The sequence below is a fragment of the Mobula birostris genome, chromosome 17, assembly GCF_030028105.1.
Source record: "Mobula birostris isolate sMobBir1 chromosome 17, sMobBir1.hap1, whole genome shotgun sequence".
NCBI lineage: Eukaryota > Metazoa > Chordata > Chondrichthyes > Myliobatiformes > Myliobatidae > Mobula > Mobula birostris.
The window spans coordinates 1,979,215-2,004,329 of record NC_092386.1 but is presented as its reverse complement, the minus strand read 5'-3'; the positions used below and the strand labels follow the sequence as shown (position 1 = coordinate 2,004,329).

At 42.7% G+C, this 25,115-nt stretch overlaps 1 protein-coding gene across 5 annotated transcripts in view; it reads right to left on the bottom strand.

The window, feature by feature from the left end:
- Window positions 1-25,115, bottom strand: part of mctp1a (multiple C2 domains, transmembrane 1a) — a 559,392-nt gene that overhangs the window by 519,336 nt on the left and 14,941 nt on the right. The window contains exon 1 of one of the 5 annotated variants that reach the window (XM_072281204.1): window positions 10,193-10,271. The exons of 2 other annotated variants lie outside the window; for them this stretch is intronic. Coding sequence is in view for 1 of the 3 variants with exons in the window: in XM_072281202.1 (XP_072137303.1) it covers window positions 9,670-9,717 (48 nt within the window). In the remaining 2 variants the exon portion in view is untranslated. Of the gene's footprint in view, window positions 1-9,662; window positions 9,895-10,192; window positions 10,272-25,115 lie in introns of those variants that run through there. 2 more of the 5 variants (XM_072281202.1, XM_072281203.1) reach the window with 2 other exon arrangements.

The following is a 25,115-nucleotide window of genomic DNA, read 5'->3' as shown; positions in this document are numbered from 1 at the left end:
GTCATCAGACCGAGATTGCAGGAGACAGGTAACTGGGTGACTGTCAGGAGGAGGAGGAGAAAGGTACAGCCATAATTATATAACTTTACATACTATTGAGGGGGATGACCCTACTGGGGGAGGGAGCCATATTGACCGAGTCTCTGGCACTAAGTCTGGTGATGTGGCTCAGAAGACCAGACAGATGAACAGGATGGCAGTGTTGACAGGAGATTCCGTAATCAGAGGAACAGGCACAAAATTCTGTGGGTGTGTTCCAGAGACACCAAGATGGTATGGTGCTTCCCTGATGCCAGGGTAGGGGATGCTTCCATGAGACGATAAGACATAAGTCAGAATTAGGCCATTCAGCCCATCGAGTCTGCTCCAAAATTTCATCATGGCTGATCCTGGATCCCACCCAACCCCACAAATCTGCCTTCTCACCTTATCCATTGATGCCCTGATCAATCAGGAAACTATCAACTTCTGCTTTAAATATACTCACAGAAATGGCCTCCACCGAAGTCTGTGGAGGATCATTCCATAGATTCACAGATCACCGGCTAAAAACGTTCGTCTATACTTGTTCTAAAAGTCTGCCCCCCAATTTTGTGCCGTCTGGTTTTGGATAACCCCACCAGAGGAAACATCCTCTCCATATCCACCTCATCTAGTCCTTTCAACATTCGGTAGGTTTCAATGAGATTCCCCCACATTCCAGTGAATACAGCACAAAACTGCCAAACTCTCCTCATATGTAACCACCTTCAGTCCCAGAATCATCCTTATGAATCTCCTCTGGACTCTCTCCAATGACAACACATCCTTTCTGAGATATGGTGCCCAAAACTGTTGTCAGTACTCCAAGTGCAGCCTGACCAGTGTCTTATAAAGGCTCAGCATTATCTCCTTGCTTTTATATTCTATTCCCCTTGAAATAAATGCGAACATTGCATTTGACTTCTTAACACAGACCTAACCTGTGAATTAACTGTCTGGGAGTTTTCACAAGGAATCCTAAGTCCCTCTACACCTCTGATATTTGAAGTTTTTCCCCACTTAGATAATAGGCCGTACTATTGTTCCTTTTGATAAAAGTGTATTATCATACATTTCTCAACACTGTATTCCATCTGCCACTTTTCTGCCCATTCTTCCAATTTGTCTAAGTCCTGCTGCAATTGCATTGCTTCCTCAGCACTACCTACCTCTCCACTTATCTTCGTATCATCTGCAAACTTTGCCACAAAGCCATCAATTCCATTATCTAAAACATTGACAAACAATCTGAAAAGTAGTGGTCCCTACACTGACCCCTGAGGAACTCCACTAGTCACTGGCAGCCAACCAGAAAAGGCCCCCTTTATTCCCACTCGCTGCCTCCTACCTGTCAGTTATTACTCTATCCATGCCAGTATCTTTCCTGTAACATGATAGATATCATCTTGTTAAGCAGCCTCATGCGTGGCAGCTTATCAAATGCCTTTTGAAAATCCAAGTTAATGTCATCCACTGCCTCTCCTTTGTCCACCCTGCTGGTTACTTCTTTAAAGAACTCCAACAGACTTGTCAGGCAAGATTTCCCTTTACAGAAATCATGCTGACTTTGACTTATTTTATCATTAATCTCCAAGTATCCCAAAACCTCATCCTTAATAATAGACTCCAACACTTTCCTAACCACTGAGGTTAGGCTAACTGGCCTGCAATTTCCATTCTTTTGCCTTCCTCTCCTGTTAAAGAGTGGACTGACATTTGCAATCTTCCAGTCCTCTGAGACCATTCCAGAATCAAGTGATTCTCTAAAGATAATGACCAATACATCCGTTATCTTTTCAGCAACCTTTTCAGGTTGTGGCAGTATAACTGAGCTTTGTCTAGCAGCCAATCTGGACAATGGAAGTTTGGAGAGGAGGGGACTTCAATCAGGTCCTCTGCCTGAGGATAAAAGGCAGGAGCGGCTCATGGCAGCATAATAAAGCTTTGACCAGCGACCAATAGGGGTTTGAGATTGATTACTAAGCAAACTCCTTCAAACTTCTGATGTCCAGATTGGCCACTGATTTAAGTTCTATAGTGCCTAAGGTAAAAGAACCTTTAAGTGGGAGTGACCATAATATGATCAAAAGCCAAAGAGGGGACAAGGAAATGGCAGATGAACTAAATAAATATTTTGCATCAGTCTTCACTGTGGAAGACAGAAGCAGTGTGCCAGATGTTATAGTGTGTGAGGGAAGAGAAGTGACTACAGTTACTATTACAAGGGAGAAGGTGCTCAAAAAGCTGAAAGACCTAAGGGTACACAAGTCACCCAGACGAAATGAACTGTACCCTAGAGTTCAGAAAGAGTTCAGAATGAACTGTACCCTAGAGTTCAGAAAGAGGTAGTGGTAGAGATTGTGGAGGTATTAGTCCTCTTTCAAAAATTATTGGACTCTGCCATGATGCTAGAGGACTGGAAAATTGCAATGTAACTCCACTTTTCAAGAAAGGAGAAAGACAGCAGAAAGGAAATGATAGACCAGTTAGCCTCACGTCAGTGGTTGGAAAGATATTGGAGTTAATTGTTCAGAATGAGGTGATGGAGTACTTGGTGACACAGGACAAGATAGGATGAAGTCAGCATGGTTTCCTTAAAGGAAAATCTTGTCTGATGAACCTGTTGAAGTTTTATGAGGCAATGACAAGTAGAACAGATAAAGGGGATGCAGTGGGTGTTGTATATTTGGACTTTCAGAAGGCCTTTGACAAGGTGCCACAGATGAGGCTACTTACCAAGTTAAGAGCCCATGGTATTGCAGGAAAGTTACTAAGATGATTGGAGCATTGGCTGATTGGTAGGAGGCAGGGAATGGGAATAAAAGGATCCTTTTCTGGTTGGCTGCCAGAGACTAATGGTGTTCCGCAGGGGTCGGTGTTGGGACCACTTCTTTTTATGCTGTATATCAATGATTTAGATGATGAAATAGATTGCTTTGTTGCCAAGTTTGCAGATGATACGAAGTTTGGTGGAGGGGCAGGTATTGTTGAGGAAACAGGAAGACTGCAGAAGGACTTAGACAGATTAGGAGAATGGGCAAGAAAGTGGCAAATGAAATACAATGTTGGAAAATGCATGGTCAGGCACTTTGGTAGAAGAAATAAATATGCAGACTATTGTCTAAATGGGAAGAAAATCCTAAAATCTGAGATGCAAAGGAACTTGGGAGTCTTTGTGCAGAACAACCTAAAGGTTAACTTGCAGGTAGAGTCTGTGGTGAGGAAGGCAAATGCAATGTTAGCATTCATTTCAAGAGCTCTAGAAGACAAGAGCAGGGAATGAATACTGAAGCTTTATAAGGCACTGGTGATACTATCTCTTCTTTCAGTTAGTCCTGACGAAGGGTCTTGGCCCGAAACATCGACTGTACCTTTTCCTATAGATGCTGCCTGGCCTGCTGCGTTCACCAGCATTTTGTATATCTTATGGTCTTATGGCCTAATTCTGCAGAATGCTGGGGCTCCTATATTTGGTGTTGGTTTTCCGCTATATTAGGAAACCCATGTGGGAAAGTTTTTTTACAGCATAAAAGCTGTTGCACTGGGGCAGCTTCACTTTCTCCACCTCCAAATTCTGGCTAAGTGGCACAAATAGTCGTCACAACTGGGGCATCTCTTGATTTGTGATGTAGCTGCTGTCACATGCAAACAGCTACTTGGAGCCACAGCTGAGAGCCGTGTGTCAGGTGAAAACCAAAGGTGAGTGAGCTGCCTCATATAGGACATGACAAGCCCCTTCACCAGAGGTTCTACCCCGACCTCCATGGATACCCCATACACCCTAGTTCCCATATTTAAGGAATGATCTATTTGAATCGTAGGCAGTGTAGAGAAGCTTTGTGAGGCTGATTCATCAGGGCTGAGAAAGGGTTCCAGCCCGAAACTTTGACTGATCATTTCCACGGATGCTGCCCAACCTGCTGAGTTCCTCCAGCTTGTCGTAAGCAGGAATTTTATCTGAGAGTTGTGTATCTTAGAGAACTCTATTACCACTGAGGACTGTGGAGGAGCCACTGAATGCAATCACACCAGAAGTTTACAGTCATGTTAGTCTGAAGAGAGTTAAGGGTAGGAGGCAAGCATACAAGAAGTGGTGTTGAGGCCCAGAGTGGGTGAAATGTGATCTTAGTGAGGACAGTGCAGCATTCCCAGACTCTGATGTTGTTTCTTACATTCCTGTGCAGATCCCATCTCTAGCCTCTAAATGTACATGACAGTCAGGATCTGAACTGGTAGCTTGGATGGACATTGAAGTGTAAAGAATGATGTTGTATCTTCATTTTCACTACGTTCTTGCTTTTCTCTCACTACACAGTCAGACTGTGATTGTTAACTACCTGGAAGAATCAAAGGGTTCATGGATACAGTTGTGAGGCAGTGGATAGGTTCATTCATTATGTGTCATGTCATCTGACACGGGCAATCATGGTCTTTCCATGACTGTGATTGTTCTTGGCAATTTTTTTCCCCACATAAGTGGTCTGCCATTGCCTTCTTCTGAGCAGTGTCTTTATCAGATGAGTGACCCCCCCCCCCCAGCCATTATCATGACTCTTTAGAGATTGCCTGCCTGGTGTCAGAGGTCACATTACTAGGACATGTGAAATGCACCAGGTGGGGTGGGGGGGGGGGGTGGTGGCTAAGCAGGTGCTACACCTTGCCCAAGGGTGGCCTGCAGGTGGATAGAGTGGATGTGGAGAGGATGTTTCCTATAGTGGGTAAGTCTAGGACCAGAGGGCACAGGCTCAGAATAGAGGGACAACCATTTAGAACAGAGACAAGGAGGAATTTCTTCAGCCAGAGGGAGTTGAATCTGTGGGTTTCATTGCCACAGATGGCTGTGGAGGCCAGGTTATTAAAAGTGGAGGTTGATAGGTTTTTGATTAGTCAGGGTGTTGAAGACAATAAGTCATTGGAGCAGAATTCCCCAATCAAGTCTGTTCCGCAGTTAGATCATGGCTGATCCACTCCCCTCTCAATCCCATTCTCCTGCTTTCTCACACCCTGACTTATCAAACATCTATCAACCTCTGCTTTAAATAAACTCAATGACCTGACCTCCAAAGTCTATGGTGGTAACAAATTTGACAGATTCACCACCCCTTGACTAAAGAAGTTCTTCCTCTCTGTTCTAAATGGACACGCTTTACTCTGAGGTGGTGCCCTCTGGTCCTAGACTCCCACACTACAGGAAACATCCTCTTCACATCCACTCTATCTGGGCTTTCAGCACACAATAGATTTCAATGAGATCTTCCCTCATGAATCCAAACTCCAGTGAGTACAGGCCCAGAACATCAAATGCTCCTCACCAATACCTTATAAAGCCTCAGCATTACATCCTTGCTTTTATATCCTAGTCCTTTCAAAATGAATGCCAACATTGCATTTGTCTTCCTCACCACTTACTCCTCCTGCAAGTTAACCTTTGGGGACTCATGCATGAGGATTTCCAACTCTGTTTACACCTCAGATTTTTGAAATTTCTAACAAGAGAAAATCTGCAGATGCTGAAAATACGAGCAACACACACAAAATACTGGAGGAACTCAGCAGGCCGGGCAGCATCTATGGAAAAAAGTACAGTCAACATTTCAGCCCAAAACAGCAACTGTACTTTTTTGTCCATAGATGCTACCTGGCCTGAGCTCCTGCAGCACTTTGTGTGTGTTTTTGAAATTTCTCCCCGTTTAGAAAATAGTCTACACCTTATTCCATCTACCAAGGTGCATGACCACGCACTTCCCAACAGTGTGTTCCATCTGCCACTTCTTTGCCCATTCTCCTAATCTGCCTATGTCCTCCTGACCCCCTCTACTTCCTCCACACTGCTTGCTCCTCCATCCATCTACATATCACCTGCAAACTTGGCCACAAACCCATCAATTCCATCATCCAAATCACGTAAAATGAAGAGGTTCCCAATACCAACCCCTGCGGAACATCAAAGCAACACACAGTCCCTCCAGCACCTTGAGTGTGTTTTTTTTGTTTTCCAGCATCTGTGGATTTTCTCGTTTGTGATTCGCTCTGCAGAACATCACTAGTCACTGACAGTCAGTTAGAAAGAGCTACCTTTATTCCCGCTCTTTGCCTCCTGCTAAACAGCCAATGCTCTATCCATACTAATATCTTTCCTATAATATCATGGGCCCATATCTTGCTAAGCAGCCTCATGCATAGCACCTTGTCAACGGCCTTCTGAAGATCCAAGTACACAACATCCATCAATTCTCCTTTGTCTGTACCTGCTTGTTATTTCTTCAAAGAATTCCAACAGATTTGTCAAGCAAGATTTTCACAAGGAAACCATGCTGACTTTGGCTTATTTTATCACATACCTCCATGCACCCCGAAACCACATCTTTTACAATCCACTCCAACATCTTCCCAACTACTAAGGTCAGACTACCTAACCTGTAGTTTCCTTTCTTCTGCCTCTCCCTTCTTGAAGAGTGCAATGACATTTGCAATTTTTCAGTCTTCCAAAATCATGCCAGAATCTTGTGATTCTTGAAGGAATATTACTAATTCCTCCACAATCTCTTCAGCTACTTCTTTCAGAACCCTGGGGTGTAGTCCATCTGGTTCAGGTGACTTATCCACCTTCAGACCTTTCGGCTTCTTAAACAACTTCTCCTTAGTAATATCAATTACACTCACTTCAAACATCCAGCATACTGCTAGTCCCATCCACCGTGAAGACAGACATAAAATACTTAAGTTCATCAACAAATTTCATAGTCTCTCATTACTATCTCTACAGTGTCACTTTCCAGTGGTCTGATATTCACTCTCGTCTCTCTTTTACTCTTTACAGTACTTGTCTGAAAAAATTTCTGCTTTCCTCTTTGATATTATTCGCTAGATATTCACAATTCCTCTTTTCTCTCCTTATGGCTTTTTAGTTGCCTTCTGTTGTTTTTAAAAGTTTCCCAATCTCCTAACTTCAGGCTAATTTTTACTCTATTATAGGGCCTCCCTTTTGCTTTTATGCTGTTCTTGACTCCCCATCTCTGCTGCGGTTGCCACATCCTCCCTTAAGAATACTTCTTCATCTTTGGCATGCATCTGTCCTGTGTCTTCTGAACTACCCCCAAAAACTCCAGCCACTGCTGCTCTGCTGTCAGCCCTGCTAATGTCCTTTACATTTAATTTTGGCCAGCTCCTCTCTCATACCTCTGTAATTCCCTTTACTCCACTGCAATACTGATATACCTGACTTTACCATCACCCCCTCAAACTGCAGGATGAATTCTATCATATTATGATCACAGCCTACCAAGGGTTCCCTTACCTTAAGCTCCCTAATAAAATCTGGTTCATTACACCACACACAGCCCATAAATGCCTTTGCCCTGGAGGGTTCAACCACAAGCTGCTCTAAAAAGCCACATCATAGGCACTCTACAAATTCCCTCTCTTGGAATCCAGCACGAACCTGATTTTCTTAATCTACCTGCATACTGAAATCCTCCATGACTATTGTAACATTGCCCTTATTACATGCTTTTCTATCTCCCACTGTAATTTATATCCAATGTCCTGGATACTGTTTGGAGGCCTGTATACAACTCTCATCAGGGTCTTTTTCCCCCTTGCAATTCCTTAACTCTATGAAAAGAATTCTGGATCTTCTGATCCTATATCACCTCTTTCTAAGGATTTGATTTAATTTTTTTAACCAACATAGCCACTCCATCCCCTCTGTCTACCTACCTGCCCCTGGTCGTCACAATGTGTATCCTTGGGTGTTAAGCTCCCGACTATGATCTTCTTTCAGCCATGACTCAGGATGCCCACAACATCATACCTGCCAATCTAACTATGCTACAAGATCATCTACTTTATTCCATACACTGCGTACATTCAAATATAACACCTTCAGTCCTGTACTCATCACCCTTTTTGATTTTGTCCCCCTTAATTCGTCACTGTCAATTTTGTCAACTACAGGGGAATGGAGTTGAGATGGATAATAAATCAGCCATGATCAATAGGATCAGCAGACTCGACGGGATGAATGGACTAACTCTGCTCCTATGTCTTATGGTCTAAAATGCTCAGGAAACAGAAATAACTTTGCAGAAGTGGTCAAAACTCATCCATGTCTTTTCCTGCATATTAACTATAAACTGCGCAGTAATCTTCAAATGACGTACAATTCATCACACCACTAATCATTCTGACTCCGTTTCGGAACTCATCACATTTATTTCTATGCTCTACATCAGCATCGTGTATATTGTTCTGCATCAAACCTTATGCATGCAGCTCACTGTCAGCCACTCAGCCATGACAGTAAGAAGAGCCAACACTAAGTGGCACAGCTCCTTTCCAGGACAAGACAGTAATATCCACGTACAGTGGGATGTGACCAGTGCTAATCATGTGCTGCCGGGGCAAGGACAACTTCTATCAAAGGTTCAAAGACATTTATTATCAAAGTATGCATGCAGTATACAACCCTGAGTTTCATCTTCCCACAGACACACAAACAAAGAAACACCATGGAACTCATTCAAAGAAAACAGCAAACCCCACTCCCCCCCCCCCCACGTACAACAAAAATCAAATTATGCAACTGGCAACAAAAGAAAGCAAGTGAAAAAATGCAGAATATACAACACAAAAATGACATATTCAGTTCAGCTCAGTGTTCATGAGCCCTGCAATTTGCCATTAGTCTATATTCTTTGTAACCATAACCATAAACCCATAAGATATAGGAGCACTGGAGAGGTATAGGCATTGGAGACATTGCTGCCATCAAGGAGGAGATACAGGAGTTTGAGGGCTCGTGCTCTGCATTTCAGAAGGAGCTTCCACTCTGCCATCAGATTTCTGAATGGACAGTGAACCCATGAACACTACACTCACTTTTTGCACTACTTAATCCATTTTTATATATTTCTTATTGTAATTTATTGCCCTGTATTTCTGCTGGAAAACAATAAGTTTCTCGACATATGCCAGTGATATTAAACATGATGCTGAATAATATAATTTCTCTTTTGCTATATCAAGAGATTATAGTGTTATATATACATAATCTGTATATAAAACCATCAACTCCACGGGTTTTCGCATTTTGTACTACCTTAATGCACTTATTAATGGGTGCTCTCTCTGGATTGCATGCAGATTAAAGCTTTCCCCTCCATCACTATACATGTGTTTATTTATTGAGATACAGCATGGAATAAGCCATTCCGGCCCCTGAAGCTGTGCTGCCCAGCAACCCCCTGAGTTAATCCTAGTTTAATCGAAGGGCCTTTTACAGTGACCAATTAACTTACCAACCGTTATGTCTTTGGACAGTGGGAGGAAACTGGAGCACCCGGACTAAACCCACGCGGCCACAGGGAGAACGTGCAACCTCTTTACAGGCAGCAGCAGGAATTGAACCCAAGTTGCCTGTGCTGTAGAGCGTTGTGCTAACCACTACACTACCATGCCACCCTTACACATGATAATAATGAACCAATTACTTCCAGAGACGGTGCAGCATTGGGCCACTTGCAGAGCTAAAATCATAAATGCTGGCAACGTCTTCACACCAACTTCTCCACTTAAGACCCAGTTCTTCCTCAACACACATTCTGTCCTTCATACACCCCTACAAAGGTGCAGGATTTCACCTCTTACTTCCTTGCTTCCCACTTCACGGTAGAATCGTAGGCTCAGTCTTCTCATTCAGGAATTCAACCAGAAAGCCGCTGCAGGCAAAGGTAAAACTTCCAGCTCAGATGAACATACTCTCCGGGGTAGTAGATTTATGATCGGCTCGCAGCCGAGGCACTGCATTATTACACCAGCCACCTGGGAGCAATGTGTTTGTGAAAATGTCTTAACACGAATAAAATGTCTTTCACACCTCAAACCACTTCCTGTGGCATTTTTTTAAACAACCCTTATACAGTTGTACAATAGCTTTAAAAAAACAGCCAGCTAGCAGTTTAGTGAAGTAGTTGATGTGTAGTTAGTCATGCGAGGTGCAAAAAGAATAACTGAACTATTCTAAAATTCCAAAATGGTGGTGCCGATGTCAGCTCAGCGTGGCATACTCAACAGTGTTATAATTGCCTTTTAATGACAGTGGTAAACTGCTCAAGTATAAACCTCTTCAACATCATTATTCTGCAGATGCTGGCAATCTTAGGCAACTCACTCAAAACGCTGGAGGAACTCAGCAAGTCAGGCAGCACCCATGGAGAGGAATAAACAGTTAGCACATAATGTCCTGCGCATAACGCTGAATTAGTGTCATGGCTGCAATTTGTTGACGTAGATAACTTCACAGTATCAGAGATCAGGAGGCAGCAATCTGAATAGTCTATCATTTCAGTTTAAAGCCACAGTCAAAGAAAGTGAAGATCTCTAATGTTACACTGGCTTACGAGCACATTATTATAACAGTACATCACACTGCAGGACATTTATATTATGAAATTCAATAAGTTTTAAGATATATTAAATCATTAATAATTAACTTTAATTAACTTAAAGGTTTTCACTTATTTTTAAACAAAGAACTGCTGAGACTGCTGCCATCCCTGTTGAATAGAGAAATCATAATAGAGAGAACTTGACTGGCAGACCACAGTACGTGTGCTTGCAACACTCTGTGTCCGACAGAGTGATCAGCAGCACTGGGGCTCAACAGGGGACTGTCTTGTCTCCCTTCTCTTCACCATTTACACCTCGGACTTCAACTACTGCACAGAGTCTTGTCATCTTCAGAAGTTTTCTGATGACTCTGCCATAGTTGGATGCATCAGCAAGGGAGATGAGGCTGAGTACAGGGCTACGGTAGGAAACTTTGTCACATGGTGTGAGCAGAATTATCTGCAGCTTAATGTGAAAAAAACTAAGGAGCTGGTGGTAGACCTGAGGAGAGCTAAGGTACCGGTGACACCTGTTTCCATCCAGGGGGTCAGTGTGGACAAGGTGGAGGATTACAAATTCCTGGGGATACGAATTGACAATAAACTGGACTGGTCAAAGAACACCGAGGCTGTCTACAAGAAGGGTCAGAGCCGTCTCTATTTCCTGAGGAGACTGAGGTCCTTTAACATCTGTCAGATGATGCTGAGGATGTTCTATGAGTCTGTGGTGGCCAGTGCTATCATATTTGCTGTTGTGTGCTGGGGCAGCAGGCTGAGGGTAGCAGACACCAACAGAATCAACAAACTCATTCCTAAGGCCAGCGATGTTGTGGGGATGGAACTGGACTCTCTGATGCTGGTGTCTGAAAAGAGGATGCTGTCCAAGTTGCATGCCATCTTGGACAATGTCTCCCATCCACTACATAATGTACTGGGTGGGCACAGGAGTACATTCAGCCAGAGACTCATTCCACCGAGATGCAACACAGAGCGTCATAGGAAGTCACTCCTGCCTGTGGCCATCCAACTTTACAACTCCTCCCTTGGAGGGTCAGACACCCTGAGCCAATAGGCTGGTCCTGGACTTATTTCATAATTTCCTGGCATAATTTACATATTACTATTTAACTATTTATGGTTTTATTACTATGTATTATTTATGGTGCAACTGTAACGAAAACCAATTTCCCCTGGGATCAATAAAGTATGACTATGACTATGAAGTGTTGACTATTTGTCCCTTCAGATCTCCTCTGCTATGCAAAATGGCCCTGGCTCATCCTCCATCCGACTCCCATTCTCTCCCCATGCCAACACATGTCTTGTGTTTAGACATCTCCTTAAATATATTCAAGCAATTTGGCACCCACCACCATACCAGCCCTAAATGTCTTTGCCAGTCTTCTGAGATAGTGACTCCTAGTTTGAGAATCTAACCAGTAGATTTCTGTAAATTTCAAGAGATTTATTCTCATTCTTCTAAACTCAGATCAATCTAAGCCTAGTCAATCGAATCTCTTCCTGACCACATTATCACCGACATGAGTTTAATGGAACTTTGTTGCATTCCCTCCATAGGAAATTGTATGTTTCATAACATAAGGAGACCAAAACCACACATAATATTCACTAACGTATAATTATAGCAAGACCTGCTTGATCCTGTACTCAAAACTTTTTGGAATGAAATCCAACACATATTATCTGCATTCATAACAGCTCGTTGTATCTGTTTGCTTTTATTGACTGGAATGCAAGGATATACACTCAGTGGACATTTTATTAGGTACAGTTGCAAGAAAAAGTTTGTGAACCCTTTGCAATTACCTGGTTTTCTGCATTAATTACTCATAAGATGAGGTCTGATCTTCATTCAAGTCACAATAATAGACAAACACTTTCTACCTAAACCAATGAAACACAAACAATTGTACATTTCATATCTTTATTGAACACTTTATTTAATCATTCACCATCCAGGCTGGAGAAAGCATGTGAACCCCTGAATTTAATAACTGGTACAAACTCCTTTAGCAGCAATAACCTCCACCAAATGTTTCCTGTAGCTGCTGATCAGACTTGCACAACAGCGAAGAGAAATTTTAGACCATTCCTGCATACAAAACTGTTTCAGTTCGTTAATATTTCTGGGATACCTTGTATGAACAGTTCTCTTCAGGTCAAACCACATTTCTATAAGATTAGGCTCTGGACTCTGACTTGGCCATTCCAAAACGCAAATTTTCTTCTTGGTAAACCACTCTGTTGTTGATTTAATCTTGTGTTCCAGATCATTGTCTTATAATATCCAACTTTTATTAAGCTTCAGGTGATGGACTGTTCCCCTAACATTCTCCTGTAAAATATCTTGATACAATTTTGAATTTATTGTTTCCACAACAACTGCAAATTGTTCAGGCCCTGATGCAGCAAAGCAGCCCTGAACCATGATGTTCTCTCCACCATACTTCAGTTGGGATGAGGTTTTGGTGTTGGTGTACAGTGCCTTTTTCCCTCCAAACATAATGGTGTGCATTTCTACCAAAAAATATCAACTTGCTTCTCATCTGTCCACAAAACATTGTCCCAGAAGCATTGTGGAACATCCAGCTGGTCCTTTGCAAACTTGAGATGTGCAGCAATGTTTTTTTTTTGGAGAGCAGTGGTTTCCTCTGTGATGTCCTTCAATGAATACCATGCTTGTTCAGTGTTTTTCTTATAGTGAACATATGAACTGTGACTTTAGCAAGTTGGAGAGATTTTTGCAGATCTTTTGATGTTACGCTTGGGTTCTTTTTCACCACCTTCAGCTTTACACATTGTGCTCTTGGCGTGATCTTTGCAGGATGCCCGCTCCGAGGGAGAGTGCGCAACAGTACTGAATCTCCTCCATTTCTAGACAATTTCTCCTGCCATGGACTGATGAACACTTGGGTCTTCAGAAATGTTGTTGTAGCCTCATCTCATTGATTGGAACACCTGACTCCAAATAGCTTTTGTAGAAGTCGTAAACACAAAATACTCTGCAGATGCTGGGATCAAATTAACATGCCTCCAGCATGTTGTACATGCAGCTTTTGTAGAAGGCATTACTCCAGAGTTTCGCATACTTTTTTGAACCGAGACCATGATTATTTAAATGGTGTAGTTGTTGTCAATACCAAGTACAATTGTTTGTGTGTTAATAGTTTAGGCAGAGTGTGTTTGTCTATAATTGTGACTTAGATGAACATCTGACCACATTTTATGAGAACAATTAATGCAGAAACCCAGGTAGTTGCAGCGGTACATGTTTCTAGTACTGAGTAGGATCCCTTTGGGCAGCCCATCCACTTCAAGGTTGGCCATGTCCATTCAGAGATCCTCCTCGGCACAGCACCATTGTGATACTGTCGCCTTCTACCAGTCTGGCCATTCCCCTCTCACCTCCCTCATCAACAAGCCATTTTTGTCCACTGAACTGCTGCTCACAAGATTTTATTTTTTGTTTTTCACACCATTCTCTGTAAACTCTAGAGACTGTTGTGCATGAAAATCACAGGCATCAGCAGTTTCTGAGATACTCCATCCATCCTGCCTGGCACCAACAATCATTCCACGGTCAAAATCACTTAGATCACATTTCTTTCCCATTCTGGTGTTTGCTCTGAACAACAAAAGAACCTCTTGACCATGTCTGCATGCTTTTATGCACTGAATTACTGTCACATGATTGGTTGATATTTGCATCAGAGGTGTACAGGTGTACCCAATAAAGTGGCCGTCTAGTGTAGATGGCATGAAAGTAGTGGGCTGAATAGCCTACTGTTATGCTCAACACGTGTATGATTTTATAACTTCATAGCTACATTCCTTTTTCTTAATTAGTTTGTGTTGAAACTGATATTTTGTAGTTCCACCTCTCCTTGCAGCAGTATCTCCTAATCTTAATGACGACATAACTCAAATTTACCCTTTTCCAGAACCACTCACAACAAACCAAGTGAAGCCGTAATGAATTGATCACTATGACCGATTTCTTCCTTCAGCAGAATGCAGAAGGTGCTGAAAATCTGGTGACAGATGTCAGCAGTTGACAAAATGCAGTGACCACTGTCATGCACAGCAATGAATGCGGGTGAAATGGAAGTGACAGCTTAGTACAATAACAAACCAGTATTCCTTGGAGAGGCACAGAAACACTCCGTGCAGTGTGATTGTTAGCTACAGTAACTGGAACGTTAGTTTCCAAATCTTTACGCAGGCTGATAAAGCAAGCTTATTCAATAGCTCGCATTTAATGAATGGCAACTCGAGCAGTTGTGACAATGGCATTGTTTGCCACAGAAACATTAGACACAGTGGCAGTTCTCATTCCTTGGATACGTCCTGGCTTCGAATTTAGTTCTGGAACAAGACATCCTCTCCCAAATCTGAATGAGGACAACTACTATGAAATACACAAGAGATTCTGTAGGTGCTGGAAATCTAGAAAAACACACACAAACTGTTGGAGGAACTCAGCAGCTTGGCTTCTCCCCACTTTCTTTCTAGTTCTGATGAAGGGTCTCAGCCCGAAGTGTCGATTGTTTATTTATTTCCACAGATGCTGCCTGACTAGCTGAGTTTCTCCAGAATTTTCTGTGTTGTACCTACGATGGAATCTTGAGAATGGATTGGATTCTTTGAGTTGAACATAGTCTTGAGGACAATTATTTTGTGGCATTTTCTTCACTTGATTTTTTTGCTACCAACAATGCCAAACTTTAGAAACATTTAAAAAACCTCTAAAACTTCTCACTCCCAATCTCCCAGCAAGAAGCACCAAGTCAGAGGTGAGCATTCCTCCCAGGGATCCTTAAATCAAATGGCATTTCAAACCCTGAATTAAGATCGAGACAATAATAGCTGGTCCTACCTGGATGAAACCCTGTGCTACAAGTTAGCCCACCAAGTTTATTGTCAGATGCACAAAGGTGAAGTAACAAACTTACTTGTCGCAGTGTCATAGGTAGAGCATCAGATAAGCAGCGTTCACAAAAAAAACAAATTATACATAATGCTCTCAACAATGAACAAAATTAGAAGTAAAATTTAAGTCCATTTTTATCATGCTGCCTCTGTTGAAAATCCTCCCAGAGGACCATAAACCTTAATGTGGTTTGGAGTCCTGCATACCTCAAAGACCCAGCGAGCTATGCTGGCTGGAGTTTTTAATGTTGTTTTACGTAGTCTAGTGTAGCCTTGGGCTGTCTCACATAGTCTAGTGTGGTTTTGTGTTGTTTCATGTAGCACCATGGTCTTGGAGAAACATTGTTTTGTTTTTACTGTGTACTGTACCAGCAGCTTATGGTCGAAATGACAATAAACTTGACTTGACTTGACTTGGGTCAAGGTTTTATGGTTTGGCTGTTGATAGGGTCACCCATACAAAACAGGTCAAAGGGTCGAGGCCAGGCTAAGAGTGGTCCACCAGTCCTGTAGGTTTGGGGATTTAGCTCAGTGCTGAGTCTCACCCAGAACTTCCATGGTTGGTGGTCAAGGACTGACATAGATGGAGACACCTTCATTGCTGTCATTAAAGCCAACGGCATAACAGGCAGTAAGTATGATGAAAACCTAGATGTGTAATGATGCTAACATGACAATTTATTTAGTAAATATTTATGAATAGTTAAAAATCTTGCTTATCCTGTACAGCAACACAAATTGAATATAACCATTTCCTGGAATGTCTCATTACTTTCCATTATCCAATATTAAGATTCACGAGGCAAGTTAGCTGATAAGAAACTGCTGAGCTGAAGAAGCAAATAGTCAGATTCTACTCTTAATGCCATTAGCCTAAAGGTATCTTGTTGATAATCTATAAAGGTTAGGCTATCAAAAAGACTAACTCTGTCTTCACATGACGTTGAGGCATGCCAATAAAATTAGATTGCAAGTCTGCAATATCCATTTCTCATATTTTACTTTCTAATGAAGATTAAAGATTCGGTTTTTTGTCACATGTGCATTGAAACATTTTGTATTGTCACATAACATTTCTTCAGGGCCAGCTGATTCCATCTTGTGGCTGTTTCGTTAATGGAGCACACAGAAATACATATTCTATGGCAAGAATCTGGTAGAATCTCCACAACAGTCTCCAGGGTTTACAGAAAATGGTGAGAAAATTTTTTAAACGGCCAGTGAGCGGCAGTTAATGAGAAAATCCTTCTCGCTGACGATCAACACTGGTGCACCTCAGGGGCATGTGCTTAGCCCACTGCTCTACTCCCTCTGTGTGACTAGGCATAGCTCAAATACCATCTATAAATTTGCTGATGATACAACCATTGATGGTAGAATCTCAGGTGGTGACGAGAGGGCGTACAGGAGTGAGATATGCCAACTAGTGGAATGGTGCCGCAGCAACAACCTGGCACTCAACGTCAGTAAGACGAAAGAGCTGATTGTGGAGTAAGGATAAGACGAAGAAACACATACCAATCCTCATAGAGGGATCAGAAGTGGAGAGAGTGAACAGTTTCAAGTTCCTGGGTGACAAGATCACTGAGGGTCTAATCTGGTCCCAACATATTGATGCAGTTATAAAGAAGGCAAGACAGCGACTATACTTCATTAGGAGTTTAAAGAGATTTGGCATGTCAACAAATACACTCAAAAACTTCTATAGATGTACCGTGGAGAGTGCTCTGACAGGCTGCATCACTGTCGGGTATAGGAAGGATACTGCACAGGACTGAAAGAAGCTGCAGAAGGTTATAAATCTAGTCAGATCCATCTTGGGTACTAGCCTACAAAGTACCCAGGACATCTTCGGGGAGCGGTGTCTCAGAAAGGCAGTGTCCATTATTAAGGACCCCCAGCACCCAGGGCATGTCCTTTTCTCACTGTTACCATCAGGTAGGAGGTACAGAAGCCTGAAGGCACACACTCAGCGATTCAGGAACAGCTTCTTCCCTACTGCCATCCGATTCCTGAATGGACATTGAATCCTCGGACACTACCTCACTTTTTTAATATATATTATTTCTGTTTTTTGCACAATTTAAATCCATTCAATATACGTATACTGTAATTGATTTGCTTATTTATTATCATTTTATTTTGGGTTTTTTTTTGTATATTATGTTGCTAAGTTAACAAATTTCACTACATATGCTGGTGATAATAAACCTGATTCTGATTCTGAAAATGGCCAGACTGGGTCAAGCAGACAGGAAGGTGACAGCAACTCAAATAACAACATGTTACAACAGTGTGTGCAGAAGAGCATCTCTGAACACACAACACGTTGAACCTTGAAGTGGATGGGCTACAGCAGCAGAAGATCACAAACATACGCTCAGTGGCCAGTTTATTAGGCACAGAAGATAACAAATAAAATGGCCACTGACTGTACATTATCTATAAATACTGTAGAAATGCAAATATATTTTCCTAACAACACTCAGCTTGAGCTATATATTAAACAGGAGCTTGTTTGTAAATTAGAGTGACTAGATTGGCGCTGTAGAATGTGCATTTTTGATGGTTGCGTGAATAAACATGTTTCACTCAATCCAATGCAATGAAGGTGCTGGCTCACAAAAAAAGTTCCAAGCTCAACACAGTAACTATGCTGCTAACAATAAAACACAAGACGATAACATAATTATTTTTCCCCATTGCTTAAATCATGATTTCAAATATTGAAGAAAGGAAGCTTCAAAGGGTCTGCAAACTCAGAACACGGTATTTTTAAGCATGGCTTGTCATGCTGTTAGGTTGGGTCTGTAAACTTGCTTATCAGGCAATTCACTAGGCCTTACTTAAATAACACAAAACACACACAAATTGCTGGAGGAACTCAGCATGTCAGGCAACATTTATGGAGGGACACTTCTTCAGGACTGGAAAGGAAGGGGGAAGATGCCAGAATAAGAAGATGGGGGAGGGGGAGGGGGAGGGGAAGGAGGCTAGCTAGAACGTGATAGGTGAGGCCAGGGAGGTGGAAAAGGTAAAGGGCTGGAGGAGGAGGAATCTGATTGGAGAGGAGAGTGGTCCATGGGAGAAAAGGAAGGGGTCACCAGGGGGGAGGTGATAGGCAGGTGAGAAGAGGTAAGAGGCAAGAGTGGAGAATAGAAGAAGAGGGGAGGGATAGAGAAATCGATGTTCATGCCATCAGATTGAAGGCTACCCAGACAGAATATAAAGTGTTGCTCCTCCACCCTGAGGGTGGTCTCATCGCAGCACAAAACGAGGCTATGGATCGACATATCGGAAGGGGAATCGGAATTAAAATGTTTAGCTGCAGGCAGGAAATTCCACTCTTGATGGATGGAGCGGAAGTGCTCAATGAAGCAGTCCCCCAGTTTATGACGGCTCTTATCAATGGCTGCATCGGGAGCAGCAGACACAATAGACAACCCCGCAGACTCTCAGGTGAAGTGTTGCCTCACTGTTTGGGGCCCTGAATGGAGGTGAGGGAGGATGTGTACCTGCAAGTGTAGCACTTTGGCCACCTGCAGGGATAAATGCTGGCATGGAGATTAGTGGCGAGGGACGAATGGACAAGGGAATCACGGAGGGAGCGGTCCCTGTGGAAAACGGAGAGGGGAATGGAGTCGATATGATTGGTGGTAGGATCCCTTCGGAGATGGCGGAAGTTGCAGAGGATGATGTATTGGATTCGAAACATCATGGGGTGGTAGGTGAGGGCAAATACCACAACCCTTTGTTTTGTAAGTTACCAGATGTGGGAGAATGAAAGAGTGTATTCCCTCTTCGGGGCAAAAAGCTTCAGTGTAAATCTGAGAATAACAAATCTGATAGAAGGCAAATGAAATAAACCCATTCCATGTTTAATTCAGTGGCAAACAAAATAAAGAAAAAAAAACTGCCCTGGATGAAAAACAGAACTTAGAGGCAGTAAGAAAATGCTTTAAAAATGAATTAATATGATTAGTTGAGGTATTTTTTTTAATTCCAGTGAAATTGAAACAATGAGGAATAAGCCCTCCAGAGATGTGTTTATTCTCGATGGCAGGAACTGCAGGGACTTGACTCAGGTCTATTGTACATGTCTTCTCATGTCAAAGGCAAGGTTTCAGAGAATTGGCAGGGAGCTAGTGGCTTTTCTGTCATTAAAGGGAAATCAGATAATCTGGAAACTACACACTGTAGTCTGTCAGTGGTATGGAAGCTACAGGAGAAGATTCTTAGGGATAGGATTTATAAGCATTTGGAAAACCATGGCCAAATTAGGGACAGTCAGCATGGCTTTGGACAGGGTGAGTCACATCTTCCTGATTGAGGTTTTCACGGAAGTTACTAATGTGAACTATAAAGGTGGAGTTGTCTAGATGGATTTTAGTAAAGTACATATCTGACAATTTAATTCACTTTATTAAATTGCAGGGGATCCATGGATATTTGGATTCAGAACCGGCTTGCCCATAGAAGACAGACAAAAATGCTGGAGGGGATCTTTAAACAAATCTGCAGATGCTGGAAATCCAAGCAACACACACAAAGTGCTGGAGGAACTCAGCAGGTCAGACAGCATCTATGGAAATGAATAAACAGTCAATGTTTCGGGCCGAGACCCTTCGGCAGGAATGCAGAACAAAAAGCTGGAGGGTAGATTTAACAGGAGGGGAGGGAGAGAGAAACACAAGATGATAGGTGAAACCTGAAGGGGAAGGGAAGTTGATTGATGAAAGAGCTACAGGGCTGGAGAAGGGGGAATCTGATAGAAGAGCACAGAAGGTCATGGAAGAAGGAGAAGGGAAGAGGAGCACCAGAGAGAGGTGATGGGCGCCCCCTCATCTCCCTCACCACTCCCCATTCCCTTTTCCCCCTCTCACCTCATCTCCTTCACCACCCATTTATATATTTTGATAATAAAATTTACTTTGAACTTCTGCTTTCTCCAGCTGACTACTTGGAGATCTGTGAAAAAAGATCCCTCAGCAAAATGCCAATGGCACTTTTGTTCCTTATTATCATTTGATGAGCCTATAGGATATCCTCCCTCATTCTCCTCTCCTCCTTTTCACCTCAAGAGAATACAGCCCAGTCTCTCCTTACACAGAAATCCTTCAACCCCCACAGAATCCAACCCAGCTGACTTCACCTTTCCTTATTACAGAAAACTAGATTTGTTCATGGAGTATAAATCGAGTGATACAAATCTTTCAGGCCATGATCAAAGGATGGATGCAGCTTTATACTCCTGGAAGACTGAAATTCCCACTGTTACCAGATATATGCACAAAAGTATGAAATTCAATGCAACTGTAGAATTATTGAGCAAAATGAAATATTTTTATTAAAAATTGATTAAAAGGCAGAATATTATAAGGTTATCTCACATTATAATTGAAGTTTATTTGGAGTAAACATTAAGATGGAGGTAATAGAATTGTTTTGATGTCAACTTGACAAAGCCTGTCCTGGTCCAACCATGTTGATGTTACAACCAACAAAGCTCACCAATGCCTCATCTCCATTTTAGCATGACCTCATAAACCCTAACCAATTTTTACTGATGACTCGTGGAAAGCATTCTGTCTAGATGCTTAATGACTTGTTATGGCAACTGCTCTGCACATGACCACAAGAAATCACAGAGAGCTATGGACACACCTCAACACATCACAGGAACCAGCCTCCCTTCCATGGACTCTGTCTATACTTCTCACTACCTCAATAAAGCAGCCACCATAATCACCCTGGACATGCTCTCTTCTCCCTTCTCTCATTGGGCAGGAGATACAAAAGACTGAAAACCCATACCACCACTGACCCATTTCTACACACTTTTTAAACTGTTCTTTTGTACGACGAGGAGGACAATCTACCTCATTATGACCTTGCACTGTATTGTTTACCAGCTCTGCAGCAGGTGCATCTTCATTCTGCATTGTTGCTGTTTTACCTTCTCCTACCTCAATGCACCATGTAACGATCGGATCTATATGAACACAAAATTCAGGCCAGGCTTCATCTACATAACAGTTGAAGTTTCAGGCCAAGACCTTCTGCAGTACTGGAAAGGAAGGAGAAAGACAAGGCTGATGGACGGTATGTAAGCAAGCACGAGGAAATCTGCAGATGCTGGAAATTCAAGTAACACACATAAAAAATGCTGGTGAACACATCCCTTCTTTCAGTTAGTCCTGACGAAGGGTCTAAGCCTGAAACGTCGACTGTACCTCTTCCTATAGATGCTGCCTGGCCTGCTGCGTTCACCAGCATTTTTTATGTGTGTTGCTTGACAACTTGGTACATGTGACAGTAATAAATGTACGGGTAAGATGCTGAAAGTGAATGAATAGCTTTGCTTGATATGTCAGTGGGAAGCGATGAAGAAACAAAGCCTGGACAACAATTTACTGTTAGAAGATGAGTAATTCAGGCAAAGTGCCGATCTCCAAAGTGGAGAGGTCCACGGTGAGAAGAAGATGGATATCCAAAGCCAAATAAAATGAATCGTGGGCAGCTTTGACCATTGTTAAATCTTGATTGGGCCTGATGAAATTGAGTGTGGAGAACATGAGATACCTTACATGGAGACAATGATTTCAGGAAGAAACTATTATTCATTCAGTGGCTACTTTATTAGGTAAACTTCTTCACCTGCTCGTTAATGCAAATATCTAATCAGCCAATCATTCATAAAAGCATGCAAGCCTGGTCAAGAGGTTCACTTGTTGTTCAAAACAAACACCAGAATGGGGAAGAGAAGTGATCTAAGTGACTTCGACCGTGGAAAGATTGTTGGTGCCAGACAGTCTGGTTTGAGTATCTCAGAAACTACTGATCTCCTGGGATTATCATGCACAACAGTCTCTAGAGTTTACAGAGAATATTGTGAAAAACAAAAAAAAAATTCCAGTGAGTGGCGGCTCTGTGGGTGAAAATGCCTCACTAATGAGAGATTTCCGAGAATGGCCAGACCGGTTCAAGCTGACAGGAAGGCAATAGTAACTCAAATAACCACGCTTTATAACAGGTTCCTTAAAGTTGTTACAGCCAGGGGTGGCAATGGGGACAAGTTCCCACTATCTGTTAAATGCTCCCAGTGGCGTGCACTTCAAATAGCCTCTGACAACCAAGTCCAGCTCCTGGCCTTCACGTCTGGCTTAGCTACTAAGTCTGCTGGAACCATTTCTACTGACAGGAGAAGGGGCAAAGGGAGGTTACTGATGCCTTAAATTCTGTCAGTTCGAGCAGATGGGGCTCATTGGCCATGGCTAGCAGCTGATCGAGGAGAAGGAAAACTCTGAGCTCAAGTCGAGGGATAGAGTTTAAGAGTCACGAGGTAATGATGCAGCTCTATAAAACTCTGGTTAGGCCACACTTGGAGTATTGTGTCCAGTTCTGATCGCCTCACTATAGGAAGGATGTGGAAGCATTGGAAAGGGTACAGAGGAGATTTACCAGGATGCTGCCATTTAGAGAGTACGCATTATGATCAGAGATTAAGGGAGCTAGGGCTTTACTCTTTGGAGAGAAGGAGGATGAGAGGAGACATGATAGAGGTATACAAGATATTAAGAAGAATTTATAGGCATCCGTTAGTCTCGTGAGACCATGGATTTGTGCCTTGGAAGGTTTCCAGGGTGCAGGCCTGGACATGGTTGTATGGAAGACCAGCAGTTGCCCGTGTTGCAAGTCTCCCCTCTCCACACCACCGATGTTGTCCAAGGGAAGGGCATGAGGACCCATACAGCTTAGCACCAGTGTCGTCGCAGAGCAATGTGTGGTTAAGTGCCTTGCTCAAGGACACAACACGCTGCCTCAGCCAAAGCTCAAACTCGCGACCTTCAGACGGGGAAGACTTCAGGATTAAACCCCAAAGGAAGGATCTGGAGTCTCTAAGGCAGTCCTACATTGAATTCAATGTTGACTGGCATCTTCTGCAGCACTGCTGGTACAAACTGTATAGGTCTCTACTGTTCCTTTGGGTTCATCAGATACGTGGAGAGGGGGAGCTTGCCACATAGGCAACAGTTTGCTCTCCATATCGTATCGCCCAGGCTTGCATATCTAGACATCTAGGACGCAACATCCGCGGTTAACTCCAACTGACAGAGGCTTCAGATTCAGACGATAGTGAAGTGTAGAAGACCTTCTCTGAATGACCAACACACCAAACCTTGAAGTGGATGGGCTACTGCAGCAAAAGACCATGAACATGCACTCTGTGGCCAGGAGGTGAGTAATAAAGTGGCCCGAGTGTACCAAGTTTATTCAGACCAGAGGCTCTTAACTTTTTTCTGCCAAGGACCCCTTTGGCAGTCTGGTGAAGCCAATGGAGTCTTCTCAGAATAATGTATTGAAATATGTAAAATACAATACACAAAATTGCAAAAGACACCAACTATATTGAAATAGTTATCAAAATATTTACAAAACAAATTTGATATAATAATGTGTGCTTCTTTGTAACACATTAAATAACAAGACTACATTTAAAATATAGGCAAGTTAAAATTAAACTTTATTTTTAAAGACATGTCAGTGTGAAGGCTGTTGTTGCTTAGCTTAAATAAGAAAATTAAGCTGTGGGATGGCCTTTGACGCAGCAACTCACATGTCATGGTGGACATGCAATCAATTTTGAACTTTTGTTTTAATGGTTGCAAGTGTTGAAAATCCTGATTCACAAAGATATGAGCAGGCTGGAGTTAGGCTGTTGTTGCTCAAGGAGTCGTGTGTTATTACAAAAGGATACGGCTTCACAGAGTCAAGAATCCCTATTTGAACCATCTAGTTTTACAAAACTTAAACCATAAAAGCGACACACCTTCTTCTACACATTGACCAACAGGCAATTGCAGACAGGCAATAATGGAGAGTAACAACAATGTCTGGGTCACAATTGTGAGAATACATGGCTTCGCCATCTGCTGTCTGAACGACTACTAGGCGCAGAGCTGCCCGGTAGCTGACCAGCTACGTTGCACAAGCTCTGCAGGCAGGAAGACTGCGATCGAGTTCAGCCTAGGTTAACTGCTGTAATTGCGAAGGAGTGATCAGTGTGCTGAAAATGATTTTTGGAGATATTTGTAACAACTTTAATGTGATATGAAAATATCAGTGATGTCTATTGGTGACAAAGTCACAGTTATTCTCAATACCACTGTGGTTTGTTGGCTACATTCAGAATGGAAAGAAATGCAAAATTTTAATTAAAGGTTACTGAAAAGAAAGATGTAAAGTGTCACTACATCCAGGGATGTGCTGGCCACAAGTGTCACTACATCCAGGGATGTGCTAGTACAGGCCACAAGTATCACTATGTCCAAGGATGCGCAGCCAGCAAGTGTCACTATATCCAAGGATGCGCTGGGAGAGTCCGAAAGTGTCACTATATCCGAGGATGTGTTTGGAGAGTCCGCAAGTGTCACTATGTCCGAGGATGCGCTGGGAGAGTCCGCAAGTGTCACTATGTCCGAGGATGCACTGGGAGAGTCCGCAAGTGTCACTATGTCCGAGGATGCGCTGGGAGAGTCCGCAAGTGTCACTATGTCCGAGGATGCGCTGGGAGAGTTCGCAAGTGTCACTATGTCCGAGGATGCACTGGGAGAGTCCGCAAGTGTCACTATGTCCGAGGATGTGCTGGCCACATCTGTCACTACATCCGAGGATGGGCTGGGAGAGTCCGCAAGTGTCACTATGTCCGAGGATGTGCTGGCCACATCTGTCACTACATCCGAGGATGCGCTGGGA